We start from the raw sequence: 27514 nt of genomic DNA on the forward strand, positions 1-27514 counted from the left end.
TGAGCTAACAGTGCAACATTACGCGTTCATCCATTCATTGGGCCTCATGCAAGAACATTTTCGTATTTTTATTCTAAATTTCTCTCACTTGTTTCGTAAGAAGGTCTCGTACGAACACGCCACGTCAGATTCAACAAGCGCTCTTAACTTCGGAAAAAGTGTGTAAACGACCTGCGTAAATGATGAAACCCACCCGTGCGTATTTAAGGGGCACGAGGATAATAAATTTGCATACTCCACGCCCAAAATTATATCATATCAGGCTGCGCTTCCTCGCTCCTGTGCCAGGAAGTGTTGAGTCATGAGAATGGCATCAATGGCATTCAAATTGAGCTTTAATGTTGGCCTGTTGGGAATTTGATATACGTGGCTGAGATGCGGATAATTCTGTCCCACGCGGCTGGCATGGCTCGGCTCAGGGTAGACTGGCACAGTCCCAATCGGTTGGTCAGCTCCCTCTGGAATGCTCCGGTTGGAACCCCAGTGTGCACATCACCTGTGAGCACAGGCAGCGCATGGCTCCTCGCTGTGTTGCGCTCCAACGCCGACCGCAGCTCTGCGCACAGTTCAGGAGGATTTCCCTCAAAACGGCTAATGAGTAATCAGCCGCCATCATGTGCCAGCAAATCCTCTCTGTCTCTGAACACACGCTCTCTTCGAATTGCACCATTTGCAAAGTCTTCTAATACTGCTAAAGCAGCCTTTGTTTTTAATGGTATGCATTGCACCACTTTGCGCTGCTTTTATATCCACTCGTGTAAATGGAGACACATGGGTGTATTAATTGTTCATGTGTCTCAAATGTGCACATCACTGTCTGAGGACTAATTGTTTTCACATTTATTTATTATAACAGTTTCCCAACATCACCTTAGGTGTCGCCAAAGAATCAACAGCTGCAGAAACGTGCGTACGCCAGCCCTGAAGCTGCCGTGAGGCACCGCACATTTCCACGGTCTTTTCGTTCTTGATACATCTGATCGTTGACGTGAAAAGGTGCGTACGCCACTATTTTGTGGTACGCACCCTTTGTACATGAGGCCCCAGGAACATAAATTATTTAGTGAACTACAGAATATGAATACATAAAGTCTAAAAATAAAGCCAATTTATAACAATCACATCCTGTACACTATATAATGGCATTCTGAATTCACACACGCTTATTGTTGATGCAGGGCAAGTTGGGGTGGTAGGGAAATTGATTCCAATAGTGTTTGCACATTCAGCCTGTTGTACTCTGATTACCATCCTTAAAGGTGTGTAGGTGAAGTTTGGGGGCTGCATGCACACCTTTAGGGATACATTACTACATTAGGCTACAATGAGCTGGTTACTTTTCTTCTTACCTCTTTGGTATTCTACGCCTCATTATTTTTATCCCCCCGCGTACGCCTCATTTTAATGTTTTATTCTGACAGAGAGAGAGACTTCCGCCAAAAGCTCTACCACCTGACTGTGTTCCACCAATCAGACGCAGCCGTGCAGTCTGGTCACGTGACCGTACTCGATCTCAGCGGCGGGACGGGTTAGCTTTAGCATTAGCAGTCGTAGCAAACAAACAAAGAAACGGATGAAAAATGTCAGAACCAACGGTGGGAAATGAAGACGCAGACGAGGCCTCATACTGAAAGCATGTTTACCTTACAAAGAGTGAGAAACAGCAGCTGCATTATGTGTCTTCTGTGGCAACCAAAACAAACGCACATTTCAGCAGAAACTCAACATCTAACTTGAGGAAACATGTAGCGCTAAGTTTCCTAAACTCGTTTTTTCCCCCATGGATAGGTGAATGTTTGTTTTTTAGGTTACATATGGGTTACATATGTTTTAAACATTTCCTAAGTCTCTTTTATTCTTTATTGAAGTTCTTGAATTTGCCTGGATTATTTTTAATTTAGGCTATTTTGTAATTAATTAATTAATTTTAATTTATTTTATCAATTGGATGAACTCTAATTTGCCTAAAGATGATTATTTAGTATTTTTGTCTGTCTGATTGAATGCTTGTGTTAACAAATAAATCAGACGTTACTCAACAGTTACTCAGTACTCGAGTAGTTTTTTCACCTTTTTTACTCTTACTCAAGTAATTATTTGGATGAATACTTTTTACTTTTACTTGAGTCGTATTATTCTGAAGTAACGGTACTTTTACTTGAGGACAGTTTTTGGCTGCTCTGCCCACCTCTGGTTATTTCCAAACAGCTGAAATAACAGAAAGAAAACAGCCAGTTTCAAGGTTCTGGTGCTTTATTGTCATCAACATTAACAGTGAGAAGCAAAGAAGAAAAAAAAGAAAACTTCTGATACAGAAAATACTGTTTATGGAAATTAAACTGACTTTCAATGATACTGAATAAAAATAAAAATAAAAACCTTTAAAGTGTTTTTAAAGCTGTTCCTGGGTGGAGGAACAGCTTTGGGTTCACTTATTTTTAACATACAAACTTCCATCAACACAAAATAAGTCAGGTTAAATTTGAATAGGTTTGCTAACGCTTAAATAGATGAATATTGTCCTACTGTGCTACAGGTTTTGTTGTTTAAGCTTAAATAGCTCCGAGTTCACTTCGAAAAATAAGAAAAGGAAAACAAAAAACAGCGACAAAATAAAATAAAAACAAAAAAGAAAAGTTTGGAAATAATGTGGAAATATATGAAGCCCAGCTGCTACAAAATATTAATACTAAAAAAACTAAAGAAAATACATCCTAACATGTTCCTGAAGCAGCAAATTTTCTTTTTTCTCTCTTTTAAAGTTATTTTTTGTCCTTTTAAGATCAGTTCTGAACAAAAAAGAAAAATAATTCAGCCTGATATTTATGATTATATAATCAGATGAAAGCTGGAAGGACACAAACCCGCTTTGTTTCTCTTTGATATTTGAATATTTGAGACTTTAAAGCTGAAGAATCAGTTTTCACGTTTGTCACTTTTTGTTTTTTATTTTGGACTTTAAAAAAAAAAAAAAAAAAATCAGTTTCTTAGCTTTTAACCTTAAAAAAAAAACTAAAAAATATCTTTTTAAATAATATATTTACCTTTTCTGGTATTTTAGGAGTAACAAAGTGTATCAATTGATTTGAATTAGTTTAAAGAAGCTGACAGTAAAACGTCCAGAAACTCTTTTATCCAACACATTAAACTTTAACAACTGAGCCAAAGAAAAACTCAAAGTTCTCCAGTTTGTTGCTTTTCTGATGGAAAAAGATTTAAACAGTTCATATCATTAAAAAAGGAAAGTTTATCAGAGTTTATCTGGTGAACTAAGAAAATGTTGACGACTCATCCTGCACTTGTGGGCGTGTACCGGCTTTGCATCCAATCAAACAGCCTTTTCAAATTTCAAATTTCAAATTTCAGCGCAACCAATCCGGATTGGGCGAGGCCTGGTCAAGCCACCAGAGCTGACCAATCACAGCAGAGCAGGCTTTTTAGGGGCGGGGCTTGGTCTTGTTTATTCATTTTTGGTTTTTCTTGTATTTTTAGTCGTTTCATAAAAGGAAACGTAACATATTCCAACTGATATCATTCCGCCAGACATTTCACAGAAACTTCTGATCGTGTGTCGACCTAAAACAATAATTAGCAGAACATGTTATCGTGTTTCACTGTTAAAGACTTTTTTTTACGGTCGGATGCTGTTGGGAAAAATAATCTTTTAAGTGAGTAACGAGAAGTTTTACATTTTCTTCACCAAGCTGGTTCCTGGTTTGGATTTAATTGAAGCTAATTTCTGTCTCTCTAACATCGCCCACAGATATAAAACATAAAATGGATGATAAAACAGCATGAAGAAGGTCTAATGGTGAGTTTTAAACTGATGAAGACTTCAGACACTCGATGATTTATTAACCGGAGCTAAACTCTTTATTTAGATTTGAACTACTTTGGTCTTAATTTCAGGTAAATCTACTTAAAGTCACTGAAAACCAAACAGAACAGAACAGAACAGGGAATATTTTTCAGAGATCCGCAAAGCTGAGGAAAGTATTGAGACGTTTCCATCTTCTGTACCTGCTTTCTCTCGTCAGAAAAAGGAAAAATTAATCCATTTTATCCTTTTTTTCAACTGTGACGTTTAGTCCACAAACTCAGCTGAAAATCTTGAGAATGATTCCAGAGATGGAGAGGATCCACTTCTTTAGTTCTTTCCTCCATCAGGTAAATCTTTGAGCGTCCTTAAGTTCCTCTACAGATATTTACTGAAATGAAACCAGTCACTCACTTTAAAATACAACTGAAGCGCAACAAATAGCCCAGCTTGAGAAACGAGAACCTGAACCAGGGGGGGGTGTGGGGGGCTTGTCTTTAATTCTCCTGATATGAAGGTTGACGAGCCCTCATTTTAAACCTCGTTCAGAAGCACTCACAGTGTTTACAAGAAACTTCTCTTGTTCTGGATTGTCCGTCTTTTTCTGACATCATCATCATCCATTCATGGATGGAACACTTCCATGGAGCCACCAGACCAGTTCAGACCAGATCAGACCAGTTCAGACCAGATCAGACCAGTTCAGATCAGTTCAGACGTGTTCAGACCACATTAGACATGTTCAGACCTGTTCAGACCACATTAGACATGTTCAGACCAGTTCAGACCTGTTCAGACCACATTAGACCTGTTCAGACCACATTAGACCTGTTCAGACCCGTTCAGACCACATTAGACATGTTCAGACCAGGTCAGACCTGTTCAGACCACATTAGACATGTTCAGACCTGTTCAGACCACATTAGACATGTTCAGACCAGTTCAGACCTGTTCAGACCACATTAGACCTGTTCAGACCCGTTCAGACCACATTAGACATGTTCAGACCAGGTCAGACCTGTTCAGACCACATTAGACATGTTCAGACCTGTTCAGACCAGGTCAGACCAGGTCAGACCTGTTCAGACCACATTAGACATGTTCAGACCAGTTCAGACCACATTAGACATGTTCAGACCCGTTCAGACCTGTTCAGACCAGTTCAGACCACATTAGACATGTTCAGACCTGTTCAGACCACATTACACATGTTCAGACCAGGTCAGACCTGTTCAGACCACATTAGACATGTTCAGACCTGTTCAGACCACATTACACATGTTCAGACCCGTTCAGACCTGTTCAGACCACTTCAGACCACATTAGACATGTTCAGACCTGTTCAGACCAGTTCAGACCACATTAGACATGTTCAGACCTGTTCAGACCACATTAGACATGTTCAGACCAGGTCAGACCACATTAGACATGTTCAGACCAGGTCAGACCTGTTCAGACCACATTACACATGTTCAGACCACTTCAGACCACATTAGACATGTTCAGACCTGTTCAGACCAGTTCAGACCACATTAGACATGTTCAGACCTGTTCAGACCACATTAGACATGTTCAGACCTGTTCAGACCACATTAGACATGTTCAGACCTGTTCAGACCACATTAGACATGTTCAGACCTGTTCAGACCACATTAGACATGTTCAGACCCGTTCAGACCTGTTCAGACCACTTCAGACCACATTAGACATGTTCAGACCTGTTCAGACCAGTTCAGACCACATTAGACATGTTCAGACCTGTTCAGACCACATTAGACATGTTCAGACCAGGTCAGACCTGTTCAGACCACATTACACATGTTCAGACCCGTTCAGACCTGTTCAGACCAGTTCAGACCACATTAGACATGTTCAGACCTGTTCAGACCACATTACACATGTTCAGACCAGTTCAGACCACATTACACATGTTCAGACCCGTTCAGACCAGGTCAGACCTGTTCAGACCACATTACACATGTTCAGACCCGTTCAGACCTGTTCAGACCAGTTCAGACCACATTAGACATGTTCAGACCACATTACACATGTTCAGACCTGTTCAGACCAGTTCAGACCACATTAGACATGTTCAGACCTGTTCAGACCACATTAGACATGTTCAGACCAGTTCAGACCACATTACACATGTTCAGACCAGGTCAGACCTGTTCAGACCACATTAGACCACTTCAGACCTCTCTTTCAGGTGGAGGTGAGGGAACATGAGCCCAGAAACCCAAAGGGATGAATATTTGACAGTTCAGTACCGTGATTCTCCTCAGGCTGAGGTCCTGATCACACGGGACGCCTTAAAAAGAGAGCAAACTGCATTCTGTCCAGCGTGCAGCAGGGGGCAGCGTTTAGTCGTATGAGGATGTCTCCAGGAAAAAGACTATTATCTGAATCACTGGCTGCTCATCTCATTTAATGGAGCGTGATGAAGATTTGGCTAATTATGTTCTAATTTAGGGCAAAATGGAAGATAAATTAAAGGTCCACCACACACTCTGATTTATAAACCGAGGCTGTTTCAGACACTTCCTGGTTGGGACAGGAAGTGTCTGAACGGGCCCAGAACAGGTCCTTCTACAACTTGTGAATCAACAGCTGCTGGTTAATCAATCTTTGATGCTAATTCAGCTGGAATCGCATCCGGTTTGTGTTTTTTAAACATATTTTTCTACATATTTCTGCTCACTTATGAACAGATTTAGAAGAATTTCATCCAGAAAACTACGAACCAATAGATCATATTCAGTTTTTATTATGTTCAGCGCTGTTTGTTCTCATTTCTAAATGTTTATCGGACACGTTAGCGGTGAGCTAACCCGATGGGATCTGGTGTTTCTATGTGATCAACTTTTTGCAGAATCTGTACAGAAGTGCGTTACGGTTAGTGACATGCTCGTTTCATCCCTGCATGAAGTCAAAGTTTCACCTGCCGACTTTCACAGTTGAATTTTTTGTTTTTTTCTCGGCGCGGACGCTTCAAACTGAGCACCGCGTTCCACCCAGTCTTGGATCCGCTGGGATCTGCAGCACCGTTGTCTTTGTGAGGGAGCGTGTCATGTGATCAGGTGGGAGGTGGCTGGGGCGGGTGTGCAGGCGGCGGGCGGGCGGGTCACCGGCGCTGCTGGCTGTAGACGGGGAAGGCCAGCGTGACGTTGAGCGAGTCGTTGTGCTGCACCAGCGAGGTGTGCTGGTAGTGCAGCACCAGCTCCTTCAGCGAGCCGTACAGGTTGTAGGGCTCGGCGAAGCCGTAGCCGGTGCCCGTCTTGTTGATGACGCAGTGCTTCACCTCGCCGTCCACCCTGAGGGAGGAAGAGAGACACGGGTGAGACCGGCTGACGGAGCCTGGAACTGCAGATTCTAGAGATGGAACGATTAACTGGTGATGTGACAACAATCAGATTAATGAGCAGAACAGAAGCAGCTGGTGGATGAGTGATGGTGGACGGGTTGGGGGGGGCCTTACACCACAGAGCAGGCGTAGCAGCCCGGCTTGCTGCTGTCCCGGACCAGAAAGGTCCCGTCTCTCTTCCCTCGCAGCAGAGCTTCAGCCTGGCAGCGGTTGATGTTTCCCAGACGCCAGAGACGCTCATCGTGATGAGGAAGGTCCTCCTCGTCCTCCACCATGCTGTACTCACTGAGGGACGAACGGAGGACAGGTTAGCAAACAATGACTACATCTACCAGCTTCTGTTCTCCGCTAGCTTCCTTCTCTTCTCTGCCAGTTTCCCTCTGTTCTCTGCTAGCTTCCTTCTGTTCTCTGCTAGCTTCCTTCTGTTCTCTGCTAGCGTCCTTCTGTTCTCTGCTAGCTTCCTTCTGTTCTCTGCTAGCGTCCTTCTGTTCTCTGCTAGCGTCCTTCTGTTCTCTGCTAGCTTCCTTCTGTTCTCTGCTAGCTTCCTTCTGTTCTCTGCTAGCTTCCTTCTGTTCTCTGCCAGCTTCCTTCTGTTCTCTGCTAGCGTCCTTCTGTTCTCTGCTAGCTTCCTTCTGTTCTCTGTTAGCTTCCTTCTGTTCTCTGCCAGCTTCCTTCTGTTCTCTGCCAGCGTCCTTCTGTTCTCTGCTAGCTTCCTTCTGTTCTCTGCTAGCTTCCTTCTGTTCTCTGTTAGCTTCCTTCTGTTCTCTGCCAGCTTCCTTCTGTTCTCTGCTAGCGTCCTTCTGTTCTCTGCTAGCTTCCTTCTGTTCTCTGCCAGCTTCCTTCTGTTCTCTGCTAGCGTCCTTCTGTTCTCTGCTAGCTTCCTTCTGTTCTCTGCTAGCGTCCTTCTGTTCTCTGCTAGCTTCCTTCTGTTCTCTGCCAGCTTCCTTCTGTTCTCTGCCAGCTTCCTTCTGTTCTCTGCCAGCTTCCTTCTGTTCTCTGCTAGCTTCCTTCTGTTCTCTGCCAGCTTCCTTCTGTTCTCTGCTAGCTTCCTTTTCTTCTCTGCTAGCGTCCTTCCGTTCTCTGCTAGCTTCCTTTTCTTCTCTGCTAGCTTCCTTCTCTTCTCTGCTAGCTTCCTTCTCTTCTCTGCTAGCTTCCTTCTCTTCTCTGCTAGCTTCCTTCTCTTCTCTGCTAGCTTCCTTCTCTTCTCTGCTAGCTTCCTTCTCTTCTCTGCTAGCTTCCTTCTCTTCTCTGCTAGCTTCCTTCTCTTCTCTGCTAGCTTCCTTCTCTTCTCTGCTAGCTTCCTTCTCTTCTCTGCTAACTTCCTTCTCTTCTCCGCTAACTTCCTTCTCTTCTCCGCTAGCTTCCTTCTCTTCTCCGCTAGCTTCCTTCTCTTCTCCGCTAGCTTCCTTCTCTTCTCCGCTAGCTTCCTTCTCTTCTCCGCTAGCTTCCTTCTCTTCTCCGCTAGCTTCCTTCTCTTCTCCGCTAGCTTCCTTCTCTTCTCCGCTAGCTTCCTTCTCTTCTCCGCTAGCTTCCTTCTCTTCTCCGCTAGCTTCCTTCTCTTCTCCGCTAGCTTCCTTCTCTTCTCCGCTAGCTTCCTTCTCTTCTCTGCTGGCTTCTTTCTCAGCTAACAAACCGACTTATTTCCATTAAAATGCTAACGTGAAATGTTCCCTTGTGTTTGTTCCGCCCAGTGGACTTGATATGTGAACTGGCTGCTTTCTGATGCTGTAGCATTGACGTTATGCTATCATGCTAAGCTAACTGGCTTTTACAATGGACACAATGTTCAGTGTTTTCTCTTTTCTTTGAAATGCTCCCAAACTGACTTTTTTTCTTTTTTTCTGATTTTGCTGCTCGTTGTTTCCTTCATCAAATCAAGCTGCAACAAACTAAAAACTCGTGTTCATGATTTTCTTACTGAGCTCCCGGCGTCTTATTCTAGCCATTTAACCTGAAATAATCCTGAATTAGACTCCCTGTTACAGCAGCCTGATCACATTCTGCACATCTCTGCATCACTGCTGGTGTGTACGCTGATGATATGAAGATATATGGTAGAAAATATGGTAATATTTTAATATTAATAAACTGATCAATAACATGATCAATAACCTGATTATATACTGTAACAGGACAGGAATCAGAGCAGCTGGTCAGAGGTTAACTACCGGCTGTAAAAGTACAAATTTATGAATGAATTGGAGCTTCGTTTAATGAATCATTTCACTTTTTAGTGACATTTTACTGATAAAATTAAGGTGAATTAATATAAATGTGTTTTATTCTCTGTTATCAGTGAGATGAAGTCAGTTGGATTGAGTCGCATCTTGTTTCAGAGACTCCATCAAACGTACAAAGTTATAAAATTAATGATGTTTTCAGCTCAGAATCTGAATGTTTTGTCCAATAAATGAATGATCGATTTGTCCTGCAGCTTCTCTGCTTCTGATTGGCTGACGGATCCGGTCCGATCTTTAGATCAACCCCAGCAGCAGATACAACCTTTGATATCGTGTTTTTTTTTTTTTTTAGAGTTCTTTAGCATGTTGGGGGTGAAACTTACTCCTCTGTGGTTTCGTTCTTCAGGCCGAGCCACTCGTTCAGCTTCCTCTGCCGGACGCCTTTCTGAGTCAGCCACCTGAAACACAAACACAGACAGATGCTGTCAGAGCGGCGAGCAGCCGGGCGGCGCCGGGCCGAGCCGAGCCGAGCCGGTACCTACATCAGGTACTGGTCCCTGGTCTTGCGGAGCTGGATCAGGTCCGGTTTGATGCTGTTCATCTTCTTGTCGATCTCTCGGTAGTCGGCCGCCTGCTTCTTCAGGTCCACCTCCAGGTGGCGCTTGCTGTCCACGATCTCGCTGATCCGAGACTTCAGCTTGTCGTAGTTCTCCATGATCCTTCCAGGAGACACAAAACGGGTTTTTACTGTCGGGATGTTTTAACTAGGGCTGGGCAGCGATTAAAATGTTTAATCTAATTAATCACATGATTTCCCTGATTAATCACATTTGTACGCAGAATCCAAAAATGAATCCAAAAGTAGCGTATAGCTTTTAGCATTTAGCTTTATTTTAAATGTGCTGCCATATGAATGAAAGTGCCATAACATTTGTTGTGCAAACACACTTTTAGCATCAGCATCTTTCTGTAGTTTTTATGTAGAAGCCTCGCTCCACTGTCTGTTTCCTTGCACATTGAGTTGCCTGTGGTATGAAATGCGCTATATAAATAAAGATTGATTGATTGATTGATTGATTGAAAGCGATGGGTTGGGATCCCAAAGGCCGGTTAAACTGAACCTGAACCTGGTTGGTTTAAAGCAAACTTTGAAACTTTAAAGTTTAAACTTTGAGTCCGTTTTCTTTCCAGCTTCAAACCGAATCAGGTGGTTTTCTCCCTGAAGGCTCTGTCGCCATGGAAACCAGGCATCCTTCATACCCACGTGTGTGTGTGTGTCTTTGAGAGATTAAGGTCTCCATCACAGTTGCCATGGCGACGCCATACCTCTGGATCTCCTTGTCGTTGCCCTCCCGGCGGAACTTCTCGATGTACTCCTTGCTGAAGCGTTCCTGAGTCTGACACTGCTCCTCGAAGATCTTTATGGTCTCGTTGAACGCCTCGATGGCCGTCCTCTTCATCTGGATCTCCTGAGGACGAAGAGGACGAAGAGGAGGAAGAGGAGGAAGAGGAGGGTGAGGACGATAAGGTGAGCAGGAGGAAGAGGAGGGTGAGGAGGAAGAGGAGGGTGAGCACGAGGAGGAAGAGGAGGAAGAGGAGGGTGAGGACGATAAGGTGAGCAGGAGGAAGAGGAGGGTGAGCACGATAAGGTGAGCAGGAGGAAGAGGAGGGTGAGGAGGAAGAGGAGGGTGAGCACGAGGAGGAAGAGGAGGAAGAGGAGGGTGAGGACGATAAGGTGAGCAGGAGGAAGAGGAGGAAGAGGACGAAGAGGAGGGTGAGGACGATAAGGTGAGCAGGAGGAAGAGGAGGAAGAGGAGGGTGAGCACGATAAGGTGAGCAGGAGGAAGGCTTTAAAAAGAGAAGACGGTCTCCAGGTACCTGCGATGTCCGGGTGTACTCCTCGTACAGCCGGTCGTACTCGCGGTTCTTCTCCTGGTACTGCAGGTGATACTCGTGCAGCTTCTTCCCCACAGCCTCGATGCTGTCCTCCTTCACCACCTGGTCCTAAACAACAACAACAACAACAACAACAGTCAGACGGGCCGGCGGAGCGGGCTGCAGCTGGCAGACTGAGCCACCTGGTCCTAAACAACAACAACAACAACAACAACAACAACAGTCAGACGGGCCGGCGGAGCAGGCTGCAGCTGGCAGACTGAGCCACCTGGTCCTAAACAACAACAACAACAACAACAACAACAACAACAACAGCAACAACAACAGCAACAGTCAGACGGGCCGGCGGAGCGGCGGCTGCAGCTGCAGACTGAGGGACGCACCTGCTGGTGCTTGGACACCGGGTACAGCAGCTTCACGTCCAGCTTGGGGTTGTACTGCGCCAGAGACTCGTGGCGGTAATGGTTGATGAGCTCCACCACGGAGCTGAAGGTCAGCGGGTCGGAGAAGCCGTACTTCCCCTCCCGATGGAAGATCTTTATCAGCTTGTTGTTGCCTCCCTTCCTGCAGCGGGGACAGAACCAGCAGCTTAGAAACATCTGGATTTACTGCAGCAAACACTCATTCAGCTCATTGATTATTCCACCGATCGATCGGATCAGAAACACTTTTACTATAAAAAGTGTTTAAAGGAGAAACAGAAACATCAGGAACCAGCCTCAGTTATTCCTGGCTGATGTGAGCAGAATCCGTCCTGATGCTGATGGAACAGCAGCTGTTAGCTTCCTGGCTAACACCCAGCTGTGCTAACATCTGTTAGCTTCCTGGCTAACACCCAGCTGTGCTAACATCTGTTAGCTTCCTAGCTAACACCCACCTGTGCTAACATCCTGCTGTGCTAACATCTGTTAGCTTTCTGGCTAACATTCAGCTGTGCTAACATCTGTTAGCTTCCTGGCTAACATCCAGCTGTGCTAACATCTGTTAGCTTCCTGGCTAACATCCAGCTGTGCTAACATCTGTTAGCTTCCTGGCTAACATCCAGCTGTGCTAACATCTGTTAGCTTCCTGGCTAACATCCAGCTGTGCTAACATCTGTTAGCTTCCTGGCTAATATCCTGCTGTGCTAACATCTGTTAGCTTTCCGGCTAACATTCAGCAGTGCTAACATCTGTTAGCTTCCTGGCTAACATCCAGGTGTGCTAACATCTGTTAGCTTCCTGGCTAATATCCTGCTGTGCTAACATCTGTTAGCTTCCTGGCTAACACCCAGCTGTGCTAACATCTTTTAGCTTCCTGGCCAACACCCAGCTGTGCTAACATCTGTAAGCTTCCTGGCTAACACCCAGCTGTGCTAATATCTGTTAGCTTCTCTCCGGCCGTCTCTGCTTTCATAAACTATTTCATCGCAGCTTTATCTTTATAACCAGGCTCACTCATCTTCGTGTCTCAGAAGGACGAGCCGCTCACCTCAGAGTCAGAGTGTAATCTCCGTGCATCTTGGTTGAGGCGTCTCGGACCAGAAACGTACCGTCGGCCGTGTCTCGCAGCTTCTCGTTCACCTCCTCTCTGCACACAACCGAACACACCAATCACATCACTGCCTTACTCTGGCTCCTCCCACCTGGCGTGCGCACGGCGGCGGGTGCTTTACCTGGAGATGTCTCCCCAGTACCACTCGGCGTCCTGCAGAGCTATGCTGTTGTTGAAACTGCTGGAAGGTGCTGGAGTCGGCGGCTTCGCAGGTTTGGGAGGTAAAGCTGAAAGAAAAGGAGGCGGAGTTAAAGGAGTTTAGTTTAGTTTAAAATGACGATAAACTGTGGAAGAGAAATGTGTGGAAAACAGAAGAAGAAGAAGGAGGAAACTTTCAGGAGGTAAACTTTGAGCTCATCAGCATAAACCGAAGGAATAACCTCAGAGTTGATGACATCAGAACCGTGTCAGGAGGAAACAGAAGCGGCTCAGACCGCACAGCTTCTGTAAATTACTGCCGACTCACACAGATGTTTCAGAGGCTCAGACCCAGAGTTTCTGCCACCTGACACATCTGGATGGGCTGGAAACATGTGGATCACACCTGGGATCAGCTGTTTCAGGTGAATAACCCTCAGCTACTAATAATCGGATACCCAGCTGACTCCAGATGTGTTCGACCTTTCCAACCAGCCACCGTCGGCCCAACGGGACTCAAAGGCGCCATTTTGTGCCTTTTTAAACAGCTTTGTGTTAGCGGTCTGATTTAAGGGGTTTGACGACATCAGCCGCGTAGTTTCAGGCTCAGAGTTGGAACTGATCCCTCTTTGTGGCTCAGTTCCTTCAGTCCAGCGTTGAACTGGACCAACCTGCTGTTTAATCCAGAGATGGAGTCAGTTTATTCAGCTGATCTCAACAAGCTGCAGATGAAGAATGAGCTGCTGGTTTCATTCGTTTTTTCCTCCTTTTGATCATCCGGCCGGTTTAAACCTCACACGGAGGATCTTCCTGAGCTTTCTCAGCCTCTTTAGCTTCAACTTATTTTCAGTGGAAGCCTTTTTTTAATGAAAAACTCTCACATTTAAGTCCTTTTTTCACACATAGATCCTGAAAATGGACGTCTCTGTCAGTCTGTAACGTTCAGTTTGCCGATCAGGCGACAGCGAACACAGACATCCTCACAGAGTCTCGATGCGTAAGTTTTAACCAGCGAGCCAAACGCAGGGTTTGGTGGTGAAAACCTCACTTACTGAACATTTTAATTATAGCTTAATAAACGTGGAGCACCACAAAACCCCGTCAGGCCAAATGTTTGAGCTTAAAGATTCATCTCGTTCAGCAAACGGTGGATGAGACCCACTCAGTGGGGTCACATGGCTCTGAAAGGATCGGATTATTGGCTAAATCACAATCAGACTGAGTTATTAAGGGTAATTCTCCTTGGATATCTGGCGGTGAATGAATGGGATCAGAGGCACAAAGCGTGTCATACCCCGGTATGATAGGTGGCGCTGTACCCATTCCAGCTGTTGCTAATAGAGCCACTTCCTGTTGACCTCTTCACCACCACCAACAACAACAAACTCAGGCATTGGAGAAAGATGGAGAACGCAGAGCCAGATGAAGCTACGTCCCTCTACATTTGCTCTGTGATGAGCTGCTTGTTGCACAAACTCGATGCCCAACGGAGCATTCTCCATCGCGTTGTTTGTTTCTTTCTGACGGCGACAACAACAGGAATATCGTCTCCTTTGACTTCCGGGTCACGACCCCGGGAAAACATCTGGAGCATGCGCAGAACGCAAAGTCTGATTCACCACGTGCTAACCGGGAACAGATCATCTGTGATGCTAACTGTGATGCTAACCAGGAACAGATCATCAGCGATGCTAACTGTGATGCTAACCGGGAACAGATCATCAGCGATGCTAACTGTGATGCTAACCGGGAACAGATCATCTGTGATGCTAACTGTGATGCTAACCAGGAACAGATCATCTGTGATGCTAACTGTGATGCTAACCAGGAACAGATCATCAGCGATGCTAACTGTGATGCTAACCGGGAACAGATCATCTGTGATGCTAACTGTGATGCTAACTGTGATGCTAACCGGGAACAGATCATCTGTGATGCTAACTGTGATGCTAACTGTGATGCTAACCAGGAACAGATCATCAGTGATGCTAACTGTGATGCTAACCGGGAACAGATCATCAGCGATGCTAACTGTGATGCTAACCGGGAACAGATCATCAGCGATGCTAACTGTGATGCTAACCAGGAACAGATCATCTGTGATGCTAACTGTGATGCTAACCAGGAACAGATCATCTGTGATGCTAACTGTGATGCTAACTGTGATGCTAACAGATCATCTGCAGAGTTCCTGAAGCATCCGAACACAAACAGTCCGATGGTTAACGGTCCGACACCAACCAGCACCGGCTCTGTTTCCTGCAGGTTGGAACCATTTAAACAGGAAGAGGAAGCAGGGCCCGGCTGGTTATTCTGTCAGAACCTTTTTATTCTCAGAGCTGCTCAGAGTTTATCAGCAGCTCTGAGGAGAAGCAGCAGGACTGTAGCTCAGAGAGGATGGAAACCCCGTTAAAACGTGATAACTGGGATTATTTTGGGCTTAAATCCCTCAGAACCAGGACGCTAAGGAGCTTAGATGCACAGGTTTCTCTGCACAAAACGAATGCTTTCTGAGCGAGTTCAGGTCCAAACAAAGTGGCTCAGAACCCTAAACGGCCCAGCCTCCGGTCGGCCCGGCCTCCGGGTTCAGGTCTGAGCTCCTACCTGGACTCTGCATGTTCAGGTAGCAGATGATCTTCTCTCGGCCCCTCGGCGGGTGGGCCTCGGCCCGGCCTGCCTCCATGACGGCCGTTAAACCGCCACGAGCCTCCGGGACGACTCCGGGGGAGCAGAAACCTGGTGTTCTCCCATCCTGCCTCAGAAACACTGACGTCACCTCAGGGTAAACGCTCCGGCTGCATCTCTGTCCGGCTGATTCTCTGTCCGGCTGATTCTCTGTCCGGCCGACCCTCTGTCCGGCTGATTCTCTGTCCGGCTGATTCTCTGTCCGGCTGATTCTCTGTCCGGCTGATTCTCTGTCCGGCCGATTCTCTGTCCGGCCGATTCTCTGTCCGGCCGATTCTCTGTCCGGCCGATTCTCTGTCCGGCCGATTCTCTGTCCGGCCGATTCTCTGTCCGGCTGATTCTCTGGGATCTGCTGGAGTTCAGCTGAAATTAAGTCCCGTCTCACTGCCGTCTCCTGCAGCTCAGACTCCGGTTCGGTTCTGCCTTCTCCGGTTCTGCCTCCTCCGGTCCTGTTCTGCCTCCTCCGGTTCTGTTCTGCCTCCTCCGGTCCTGTTCTGCCTCCTCCGGTCCTGTTCTGCCTCCTCCGGTCCTGTTCTGCCTCCTCCGGTTCTGGTTCTGCCTCCTCCGGTTCTGCCTCCTCCGGTTCTGGTTCTGCCTCCTCCGGTTCTGCCTCCTCCGGTTCTGTTCTGCCTCCTCCGGTCCTGTTCTGCCTCCTCCGGTCCTGTTCTGCCTCCTCCGGTCCTGTTCTGCCTCCTCCGGTCCTGTTCTGCCTCCTCCGGTCCTGTTCTGCCTCCTCCGGTCCTGTTCTGCCTCCTCCGGTCCTGTTCTGCCTCCTCCGGTCCTGTTCTGCCTCCTCCGGTCCTGTTCTGCCTCCTCCGGTTCTGTTCTGCCTCCTCCGGTCCTGTTCTGCCTCCTCCGGTTCTGTTCTGCCTCCTCCGGTTCTGTTCTGCCTCCTCCGGTTCTGTTCTGCCTCCTCCGGTCCTGTTCTGCCTCCTCCGGTCCTGTTCTGCCTCCTCCGGTTCTGGTTCTGCCTCCTCCGGTTCTGCCTCCTCCGGTCCTGTTCTGCCTCCTCCGGTTCTGTTCTGCCTCCTCCGGTCCTGTTCTGCCTCCTCCGGTCCTGTTCTGCCTCCTCCGGTTCTGTTCTGCCTCCTCCGGTTCTGTTCTGCCTCCTCCGGTTCTGTTTCTGCCTCCTCCGGTCCTGTTCTGCCTCCTCCGGTTCTGGTTCTGCCTCCTCCGGTTCTGTTCTGCCTCCTCCGGTTCTGGTTCTGCTTCGGTTTGAAACGACGCAGCTCTCTCTCAGCCTCCGCTCAGAGCTCAGGAGAGCAGCTTGGAGATGTGTGACATCACCGCTGCTCCCAGCCAATCCCGGCGTGGCAGAGATATCACCGGGGCAACGCCCCCCTCCCCTCCCCTGCTGCATCTCTCGGTGTGGATGGATGAGGTCATCGTTTCTGACCGACTGACTCAGGATGAACAAACTACTCGCTGACCCACATTTTTAATCCAGCGGTGAGTCCCTGAAACCAGACTTTGGCTCCTTTTCCTGACGCCATCTTTGTTTTTCAGCTCCTTTACCTGATGCTGCAGAATTATTCACACCGAATTATCATGCAGCCAATCACGTGGCAGCGTGACGGTGACCGGCTGGTGTCGGTTTGGGTCGGACGCTTCCTTCTACAGAGGAAAACTCTGTAAGAACTCATGAAAAAGGGACTTACGGAGCATGTTGCTGAAGACGTTTACACGGTGGAAGAGCATCCAATCAGGCAGGTTGTAGTTCAATTTACCAAAACTGTGATCAATAACTGACACTTTATGTTCTGAAGTCCGTTTGAAGGAGCAGCGTGTCGCCGTTTATCGGTTTTCTGAGATAAATGTTCAGAAGAGTCCGTTTTTACTGTTGTTTACGATGAAAGGACCTTTTTTTTTTTAGGTTAAATCTAAATTAATTAGCGTTGGGCGAGTTAACTCGTTATTATCGCGTTAACGCATTCATTATTTAACGTCGATAAATATTTTATCGCACATTTAACTTATTTATTTTTATTTAATTTTTTTATTAAAACAAAAAAAATGTTTTTGGTCTTTTGTGCCTTTAATGGAAAGGAACGGATAACTTTGGTCCTGTCAAGGAAAACATCTGGCAGCGTTTAGAAGATGAACTCGCCATTTAGCCATTTATCCATCCACAACATTAGGCTACATCACTTCCTGATTTGTCAAACTACGGAGCGGGCCAAGGGTCATATTCAGGGATCCTTTAGGAGGAATTTCCGTTAACTTGTTATTAAAGCGTTAATTTTGACAGCCCAATATATAAATATGCACAAAATGATAAAGTTAAAAACTAAGTAAATTAGGAGTGAACTGAATGTAGCACTAACTGTACTTTAGGGCTGGGCGAGGTAACTTGTTAATTATTTTATCGCACATTAACGCAGGTTTTATTTATTTATTTAAAAACTTTTGTGCCTTTAATGGATAGGAAAGTTCACATAGACAGGAAGCAGGGGGCAGAGAGAGGGGGAACGACACGCAGCACAGGGCCGTCCGATGTGGGACTTGAACCAGCTGCAGCGAGGACTATAGCCTCTGTACACGGGGCGCCTGCTCAACCCACTACGCCACGGACCCCCCCTGTGTTATTATTTTTTGTAAAAGTCTGTTGCTCACAGGCTTTTATTTTGTAAAAGTCTGTTGCTCACAGGCTTTTATTTTGTAAAAGTCTGTTGCTCACAGGCTTTTATTCTGTAAAAGTCTGTTGCTCACAGGCTTTTATTTTGTAAAAGTCTGTTGCTCACAGGCTTTTATTTTGTAAAAGTCTGTTGCTCACAGGCTTTTATTTTGTAAAAGTCTGCTGCTCACAGGCTTTTATTTTGTAAAAGTCTGTTGCTCACAGGCTTTTATTTTGTAAAAGTCTGTTGCTCACAGGCTTTTATTTTGTAAAAGTCTGCTGCTCACAGGCTTTTATTTTGTAAAAGTCTGTTGCTCACAGGCTTTTATTTTGTAAAAGTCTGCTGCTGTCTGCTGTGGAACAGGAAAAGAAAGTAATCGGCGGATCCACCAAACATGGAGAAGGGTACGGAACTTTTACTCGGCCATTTTCATGTTAAAGTTCTTCCAGACGGCAGAGTCGACAGAACCAAAGTCATCTGTAAACACTGCCAAGTTGAATTGTCTTCTCAGCGTAGTAGTTCCAGTCTAAAATATCACTTAAAGGCAAAACACACAACTGATAGCAGCAAGTCATTCAAGGAAACAGACAGTGGAGCGAGGCTTCTACATAAAAACTACAGAAAGATGCTGATGTTAAAAGTGTGTTTGCACAACAAATGTTATGGCACTTTCATTCATATGGCAGCACATTTAGAATAAAGCTAAATGCTAAAAGCTATACACTACTTTTGGATTCATTTTTGGATTCTGCGTACAAATGAGATTAATCGTGATTAATCAGGGAAATCATGTGATTAATTAGATTAAAGATTTTAATTGTTGCCCAGCCCTAGTTTTTACTGTCGTTTACGATGACAGGACCTTTTTAAGGTTAAATCTTAATTAATTTGATTAATTTTTAATCAACAAGAATATTTTCTAAGCTCCTGTTTAGTTGCACTTTAAGTTAAAGGGAAATTCAGTTAAATTAAAACCTCCCAGGAGCTTAATCAGACATTTTTCTAAGCTTTCAGTCTTCTTTTATTATTATTATATTTTTTATTTAGTATTTTATTCAGTTTAACAGCAGACGGTCGAAGACAAAGAAGCATCTGAGGCTTCGAACAGAAAAATGGGGATTTTCTGGTGTCACGAGATCAGTTTCCACCCAGGAACAGAACAAATGTGACGCTTCTTTTCACAGAAAACGGACATCAGGCTGCTGTACGCATTACGGTCAGCAGGGGGCGATACAGACTGACTTCACATGGCTGTAAGAAACTAATATAATAAACTAGGATGAAGAAGTGGTCGCTAACCAGAAACCAAACGTGTCGTAAGGACAAAATAAATAAAACCTCTTTGTTTTTTCTCTCTTTTATGACCAAAGTCTTCAGGAAATGAGAATATTCTTTCATGTCTGGAATCAGAAACAGCTGATCAGCTTTACCCACAAAGAAATAAACCCCGTCAACCTGAGAAGGTTTCCAATGAATTCAGCACTTCCTCAGCTCAGCCGGGTGATAAATCAAACACTCAACGTGTTGCATTGAGCAACATCTGTGACAGATGTGCGTCACCACAGAGGAAGTGAGAATAAAAGAAGTCAGAAAAGGCCAAACGAGGAGTGCTGGAACATGTTTCTGAGCCGGTTTGGACGCAGAAAACCGAGCTTTCCAAAGCTGGAATAAGACGAGGAGAGGAGACGTCTGGGATGCAGAGCAGGAAACAAAATGGAGGAAAAGGAGGAGGAAGTTTAATAAAGTAGCAAACTGAAAAATAAATAGCATCTCAGTTTCTTCTGAGGCAGAGCCTTCAGTTATCAGGCCCCTCTCTGTGGAACCAGCTGCCAGTTTGGGAGGCAGAGCCTTCAGTTATCAGGCTCCTCTCTGTGGAACCAGCTGCCAGTTTGGGAGGCAGAGCCTTCAGTTATCAGGCCCCTCTCTGTGGAACCAGCTGCCAGTTTGGGAGGCAGAGCCTTCAGTTATCAGGCCCCTCTCTGTGGAACCAGCTGCCAGTTTGGGAGGCAGAGCCTTCAGTTATCAGGCCCCTCTCTGTGGAACCAGCTGCCAGTTTGGGAGGCAAAGCCTTCATTTATCAGGCCCCTCTCTGTGGAACCAGCTGCCAGTTTGGGAGGCAGAGCCTTCAGTTATCAGGCCCCTCTCTGTGGAACCAGCTGCCAGTTTGGGAGGCAGAGCCTTCAGTTATCAGGCCCCTCTCTGTGGAACCAGCTGCCAGTTTGGGAGGCAGAGCCTTTAGTTATCAGGCCCCTCTCTGTGGAACCAGCTGCCAGTTTGGGAGGCAGAGCCTTCAGTTATCAGGCCCCTCTCTGTGGAACCAGCTGCCAGTTTGGGAGGCAGAGCCTTCAGTTATCAGGCCCCTCTCTGAGGAACCAGCTGCCAGTTTGGGAGGCAGAGCCTTCAGTTATCAGGCCCCTCTCTGTGGAACCAGCTGCCAACTAAACTGAATTGATAAGAAATTCTGTTGTAAATCATTTCTTCTGCAACTTATTTTGTTTAATTAAAGGCAAACATTAAATTCCTAACTGTGGGTTCTGGTGTGACACATCTGTCCCACACAGCTGTGGCACAGATGTTTTCCCTCTCAAGGCAAACAAGACGCTCTAAAAACAGTTCCGTGAAGAATCGTCCCGTGACACAGACACCAAAAAAAAGAAGAAGAGGAACTTATGATCTGAGATCTGAGTCAGCTGTGAGTTACCTGGAGCGGCCTGGTTCATGTTGAGCTCGCTGGTTATCAGAACCTCCAGGACCTGAACCAGAGGATCCGGACCGGATTCAGATCTGCCCACAAACAGAGACGCAGTCGGTTTAGCATCATCATTCAGGCTTTCTCTGCGTTAAAGGACACGTGCGCTCAGGGGATGATTTAACACCGTAAAAAAAATATGGGACATCTACCAGATTACATACTCATTAAGACTTCAGAAACCTATTTTTAATAAAAGATGGAAACCTGTTATAGCTCTGCTAATACAATAAGTGTAGAGCATGAGACTTCTGGTTAGGCGCTAAATACATTCACACCATCAGTCATTTGATACCTAGAGTGGATCTTTCCTTTTCTTTCTTTTTCGCCCTCTCTTTCCTCCCTTCTTCTTTCTCTCCTTCCTTTAAAAAAATCGTTTATTTTTTCTACTTATATTATTTTTTTCCCCCTTTCAAATTATCACTACTATTAAAATTATCATTTTTTTTTCTAAATTATGTTCAGTTATTTATCTTTATTTTAATTTTCACTTCAAATTTGTGTAATTGGTCCTAATGTTTTATTAGTTTTCATTTATTGAACTACTTTATTTCATGACTGTTGATTTTACTAAGATGATGTGCAGCTGTAAACATGTACATTATTTATTTATTTGTTTATTTTGTCATTTAGTCTATTATTATTTAGTTAGTAGTAGTATTATTATTATTGTTGTTTTATTGTTGTTAATACAATCATAGTAAATATTTTAAAAAATGTTGAGCTACTTGACGAATTTGAATTTCCCCCATTGGGGGATAAATAAAGTATTTTTCTATTCTATTCTATTCTATGAAGGGAAATTTGACTTGTCATGTTACCATTGTGAAAAAATGAATAAAAATTAAGTTATAAAAAAAAACAACTTTGTTTTATTCACGTTTTAGGAACCTGAAAAGCTAAGAAACAGCCGGTCATCACCTGGACTTTTAGAGGAAACTCTTTTGTGCCATATGATTGATAGTTGGAACGCTCTGCCTCCACAGACTGTGAAACACTTTAAAAAAGGCCTGAAAACCTTTCTTTTTACCCAATGTTTTTAATGATCTCCCTTTGAATGCTCCATCCTGTATTTATTTAGTTTTTTGCATTTAAAGGACTCACTACTTTTATTTGTGTATTTTATTTGCATTTTACTGTCTCTGCTTTTGAACCTAATATTTGTCTTTTATCCCACCGTAGCACTTTGAGACTTTATTGTAAATGTAAAGTGCGTTATAAATAAAATGTATCATTATTATTATAGTTGTGAGCGCGCCACAGAGCAGGAGTGAAAGGCAGGAAAGGTTCAGCGGAGGTTACGGACCCGGCGGCCTGTCTGAACAGCAGCGGGCTGAAGGTCTCACACAGGTTTCGGGGGCTCAGCTGGTTTCTGGAGCCGTGCAGACACAGGCGGGCCAGGTGTCGGACCACGCTGAGCAGGGTCAGGCCGTACTGGGCGGGGCAGGCGGGCGAGCTGGCCACGCCCCGCAGCACCTGGGCGCAGTCCTCCGGGTCGCGAGCCTCTGCGGACAGAAACAGACGATGAGCGAGCCGCTCGGCTAATCGCTTCAGAACCGACGGGCTCGGGTTTCCACCGACCTTGGACCGCGTGGATCATGTCCGCCTGCAGCGAGGAGGGCAGGACGGGGCCGGGGAGGTCCTGCAGGAAGCGGACCACCCCGTCACAAAGGCACGGCACCTCCAGCTGCTCCAGGTCTGAAAACAAACGCACCTCAGCTTAACGTGCAGAGACTTAATGAGGTCGTGATGTCATGATGAAAGCGTGACTCCTCACCGGTGTCGGCCAGCTGCCGGGTGTCCAGAACTCCTCCGCTCGCACTGCGATACACGCTCGGGCTGTCCACACCTGCAACAGCCACAGAGTTATCCTCTTAAGCCCCGCCCCCTGAATAAAACAGGCTGAAAGTCCCACATTAGCACCAGAAAACAGACGTTTTATCTGAATTATCCCTGAATTCAGGTGTCTTCATGTTAAAATGTTCCAGTAAACTGAGGAATTAATTAAAATGCTGCAGTGACGCCGTTAGCTCACGCAGCTAACGGGAAGCGTTTGGCCGTTAGCTCACGCAGCTAACGGGAAGCGTTTGGCCGTTAGCTCACGCAGCTAACGGGAAGCGTTTGGCCGTTAGCTCACGCAGCTAACGGGAAGCGTTTGGCCGTTAGCTCACGCAGCTAACGGGAAGCGTTTGGCCGTTCTACATGGCGTTTACGTGTGTGTTTGCTACCTTTCGTCTCTATGGCGTCCATCAGTCTGCTGAGCAGGGGAGGGGCGGTGTCCGGAGGTCCGAACTGTTCTGGGAGGTCCGGCAAAACAAAGCCTGAGGAACAAACAAACAAACAGGACGGAAAACAACATTTATTTCTTTAAAAACAACAAACTACGAATGAACAAAATTAATAAAAAAAATTAAAAAAAACAGTTAATTTCCCTTTGAGTTAAAAAAAAAACACTTTTCAGGAAGCTTAAACGTTCCAGAATATTTCTCCTTCTTCACCTTTTTCCTCCCCTCCATCTCTCCGTACTGTATAAATCACAGTCGACTCCTTTAGTCGTTCGGGGCAGCCGGAGACTCAGATGTCGGGTTACTTCATCCACAACATAAATGATGGCGTCATCAGCATAAAAGCTTAAAGGGACAGTTCGCCTCTTCTGACATGAAGCTGTGTAACATCCCATATCAGCAGCATCATTTCTGAACATCTTCTTACCCCCTGCTGCATCCTGTGAGCAGAGTTCCAGCCTCGTTTTGGTGTTGATGAAGGTAGTCCGGCTAGTTGGCTGGGGTTTAAAAAATAAAGCGTTTTGCTTCTCAGAACAATATGCGTTCAACAGAGTAATACATTTGCATCACAAAATGGTTCTCCAGGAAAAAGTCAGACCTCACAATCTCTTAGCCGCACCGGTGTTTGCACGTTCTGCACAGCAGGCAGTGATACGAAGGGAGAGAAAATAGTGGCAAGCGGTTGTGAGCTCTGACTTTTTAGAGTGTATCAGTTTGGAGAATCAGAAGGCTTTAGGACATGCATGCTAAGCAGCTAAAGCTAAAGAGCTAAAGCCAAGGAGCTAAAGCCAAAGCTAAGGAGCTAAAGCTAAATACCTAAAGCTAAAGAGCTAAAGCCAAGGAGCTAAAGCCAAAGCTGAGGAGCTAAAGCTGAAGAGCTAAAGCTAAAGAGCTAAAGCTAAAGAGCTAAAGCTGAAGAGCTAAAGCTAAAGAGCTAAAGCTGAAGAGCTAAAGCTAAAGAGCTAAAGCTGAAGAGCTAAAGCTAAAGAGCTAAAGCCAAAGAGCTAAAGCCACAGCTAAAGCCAGAGCTAAAGCTAAGGAGCTAAAGCTGAAGAGCTAAAGCTAAAGAGCTAAAGCTAAGGAGCTGGAGCCTAAGGGAGAGAAAATAGGGCCAAGCGATTGTGAGCTCTGACTTTTTCCTGGAGAACCATTTTGTGATGCAAATGTATTACTCTGTTGAACGCATATTGTTTTGAGAAGCAAGACGCTTTATTTTTTAAACCCCAGCCAACTAGCCGGACTACCTTCATCAACACCAAAACGAGGCTGGAACTCTGCTCACAGGACGCAGCAGGGGGTAAGAAGATGTTCAGAAATGATGTTGCTGATATGGGATGTTACACAGCTTCATGTCAGAAGAGGCGAACTGTCCCTTTAAAATGGGGCCGAAACACCTTTTATGGGGACGCGTTCCCTCTTATGTAAACGTCTTTTAGGAATGTCAGAATACAGAAACATGACTGCGTGTAACCGAACATTCGGCCGGGTTAAAGGCGCCTCTGATGCAGATGTTTTAACCAACAGGTCCGAGTCTCTGCACTCGGTTGGTGTTGGACTCAGAGGAGAAAGCTGCAGGAAGCAGGCAGGTAACAACAACACTTCCTGTTTTCTGGCGGCAGCCGATCGGGGCTGAGATCTGTTCAGTCAGCACTCAGAAACACCAAACACCAGCTGTGTGCGAGCTTCGACGGCAGCTTCTCTTGGGTTTAGGAAACAGGTTTGACAGCCAGAGACAGATGCATAAATGTGTTATTATGCAAGCTGCTGCAAGGAAGCAGCTGAAGGAAACTGAGTCACTGCGGGCGAGTTTCAGGCCGATAAAACATTTCCCCAGAAAAGAGCGTCAGAGCCATGATTCATGAATATGAGCAGAAACGTCTGATGGGTTTGTTATGAACCAAAGCGCTGGCTGTGAGGCGGGGAAAACATCCTCTGTAGACCTCGTAGGTTTGCTTCCTTCGACTCGCTGACGTCAGCATCTTTACTCTGACTTCAGCTGAATGTTCGGAGCCAGTTTGGTGTTTTTGAAACCAACACCAGAGCCTCAAAGCTCAGCTTCCAGACTCAGGAGGACATGAACAGATCCAGCCTCACAATCACACACCGACGAGCGAATCAGTTTCTTTATCGATGCCTGCTGGCGCCAGACGTGCTTTTATATCAAATCAAATTTATTTGTAGCACATTTCATGTCCAAAACAATTCAAAGTGCTTCACATAAAATAAAAGCATTGCAGCAGGGAGTGGAAGAAGCATTAAAATGCATAAAAGAATATAAAGAGAAACAAATAAAATCATTTAAATGAATTTAAAAACGTGCAACAGTCCAGATAAGTTCAAAGATAGCGTGCAGATTTCATGCATAGACACATGAGAACAGAAATGTCTTTAACCTGGATTTAAAAATGTCTCCATTTGGTGAAAGTTTAATCTCCACTGGCAGTTTGTTCCACTTGTTTGCAGCATAACAGCTAAATGCTGCTTCTCCATGTTTAGTCTGGACTCTGGACTGGACCAGCTGACCTGAGTTCTTGGATCTCAGAGCTCTGCTGGCTTTATATTCTCTGAACACATCACAGATGTATTTTGGGCCTAAACTGTTCTGGGATTTGTAAACCATCAGCAGGCTTTTAAAATCTATTCTGTATGACGTGCAAACGGAGGGATGACAGAGAGGAAGAAGAAGAAAACATTCAGTGGGGTCACATGGCTCTGAAAGGATCGGATTATTGGCTAAATTACAATCAGACTGAGTTATTAAGTGCATGTAGACACCTTAATCTGACTAAGAACTGGATCGGATTCAGACCCCGAGATAACTGGGTTGAAAGTCACTCTAAACTAGGGCTGAACGATATGGACAAAATTTCATATCTCAATATCGATACGATATGACTTCAGTGGGTTCAGTGAAAACTGAGAATTTTCCTGAAAAATAAAAAACATAATACAAAAGAAGGACGTCTGCATCCATCGGGTGTTGAGTTGGAAGTTTGTTGTTATGAAATGGAGCGTTAAACTGACGTAAGGTTCAGTCTCCAGCTCCACCACAGGTCCGTGGTTAAACATTCATTTTACGTTCGTTGTAGATTTTTGGAACGGCCACTTGATTAAAATATGTTCGGGAGGGTATTTTGTAACATTTGTCCAGCGTCTGAACCCTTTTCTGAAAGCGGAACATGTGTGTCGTCTTACCTCGACCTGCACAACACCTCGCTCTGGTCCACATCCTCTTTTCTGAATCCAAAATACCTCCAATAATGGAGAATTACTTATTTTTTGCCACTATATCTGTCGAATGTGCAGATTCTGCACCGGCCTCATCATGTTTCTCTTTTTAATTTCCCCGCTGTGAATGTAGAGTGTCCGTCTTCCTCGGATGTTTGTCATTGGCTGAGCTCAGCTGTACATAAGGGCGAACGTAAAAATGATGTCTGCGACTGCCTGAGCTGCACATGTGGGGGAAATGTATATCGTTGAACTTGCGATATTAACATCTTGAATGTTCATATCTAGATATTGATACGATAACGGTACACCGTTCAGCCCTACACTAAACCTGCTTGTACACAGCTTAGAAAAAGATTCTACACATCAGAGAATATCCAGTTGGAGCTTAAGCTGCTTTCCATTTGTAATGGGACAGTTTCAGAACTAAATGCACTTCTTAAGTATTTAATTATAAACTTTTAAAGGATTTAAAAGAGGATTTCTTATTGTGTCGAATCAGACTTCTTAAAAACTGAGTCAGTGGGGTCACATGGCCCTGAAAGGATCGGATTATTGGCTAAATTACAATCAGACTGAGTTATTAAGTGCATGTAGACACCTTAATCTGACTAAGAATGGGATCGGATGGGATTCAGACCCCGAGATAACTGGGTTGAAAGTCACTCTAAACCTGCTTGTAGACGCTGAAGCACGTGGTGAATCAGACTTTGCGTTCTGCGCATGCTCCAGATGTTTTCCCGGGGTCGTGACCCGGAAGTCAAAGGAGACGATATTCCTGTTGTTGTCGCCGTCAGAGATAAGGCCCGACCGATATATCGGGCCGATATTTAGCATTTTGGGGATATCGGCATCGGCCATACTTTCCATAAATTTCCACCGATAAGTTTATATAATTTTCACAACCAATTTTGCAGCCGTTTGGTTCTGAACGCGTCTTCTGCTCTCGCCACTTTGAGTTCATGAGCATTGCCCCGCCCGTCACAGCATCTGATTTGTTTGACACACGGAATACAACCAATCA

At 45.3% G+C, this 27514-nt stretch overlaps 1 protein-coding gene across 6 annotated transcripts in view; it reads right to left on the minus strand.

Annotated features, from left to right (window-relative positions):
• Positions 1–2235: 2235 nt before the first annotated feature.
• The window catches only part of LOC142381806 (phosphatidylinositol 3-kinase regulatory subunit alpha-like), a 37166-nt gene continuing 11887 nt past the window's right edge, over positions 2236–27514 (minus strand). The window contains exons 4-18 of one of the 6 annotated variants that reach the window (XR_012769897.1): positions 23206–23298; positions 22755–22826; positions 22559–22675; positions 22284–22482; positions 20930–21012; positions 12912–13017; positions 12728–12826; positions 11641–11821; positions 11240–11365; positions 10688–10830; positions 9904–10080; positions 9745–9819; positions 7296–7466; positions 5256–7131; positions 2236–5075 (exon numbers count right to left, since the gene is read on the minus strand). Coding sequence is in view for 2 of the 6 variants with exons in the window: in XM_075467038.1 (XP_075323153.1) it covers positions 6942–7131; positions 7296–7466; positions 9745–9819; positions 9904–10080; positions 10688–10830; positions 11240–11365; positions 11641–11821; positions 12728–12826; positions 12912–13017; positions 20930–21012; positions 22284–22482; positions 22559–22675; positions 22755–22826; positions 23206–23298 (1832 nt within the window). In the remaining 4 variants the exon portion in view is untranslated. Of the gene's footprint in view, positions 7132–7295; positions 7467–9744; positions 9820–9903; positions 10081–10687; positions 10831–11239; positions 11366–11640; positions 11822–12727; positions 12827–12911; positions 13018–15532; positions 16921–20929; positions 21013–22283; positions 22483–22558; positions 22676–22754; positions 22827–23205; positions 23299–27514 lie in introns of those variants that run through there. The other 5 variants (XR_012769898.1, XR_012769899.1, XR_012769900.1 and 2 more) reach the window with 5 other exon arrangements.

Source organism: Odontesthes bonariensis, chromosome 6, assembly GCF_027942865.1.
Source record: "Odontesthes bonariensis isolate fOdoBon6 chromosome 6, fOdoBon6.hap1, whole genome shotgun sequence".
Taxonomy (NCBI): Eukaryota; Metazoa; Chordata; class Actinopteri; order Atheriniformes; family Atherinopsidae; genus Odontesthes; species Odontesthes bonariensis.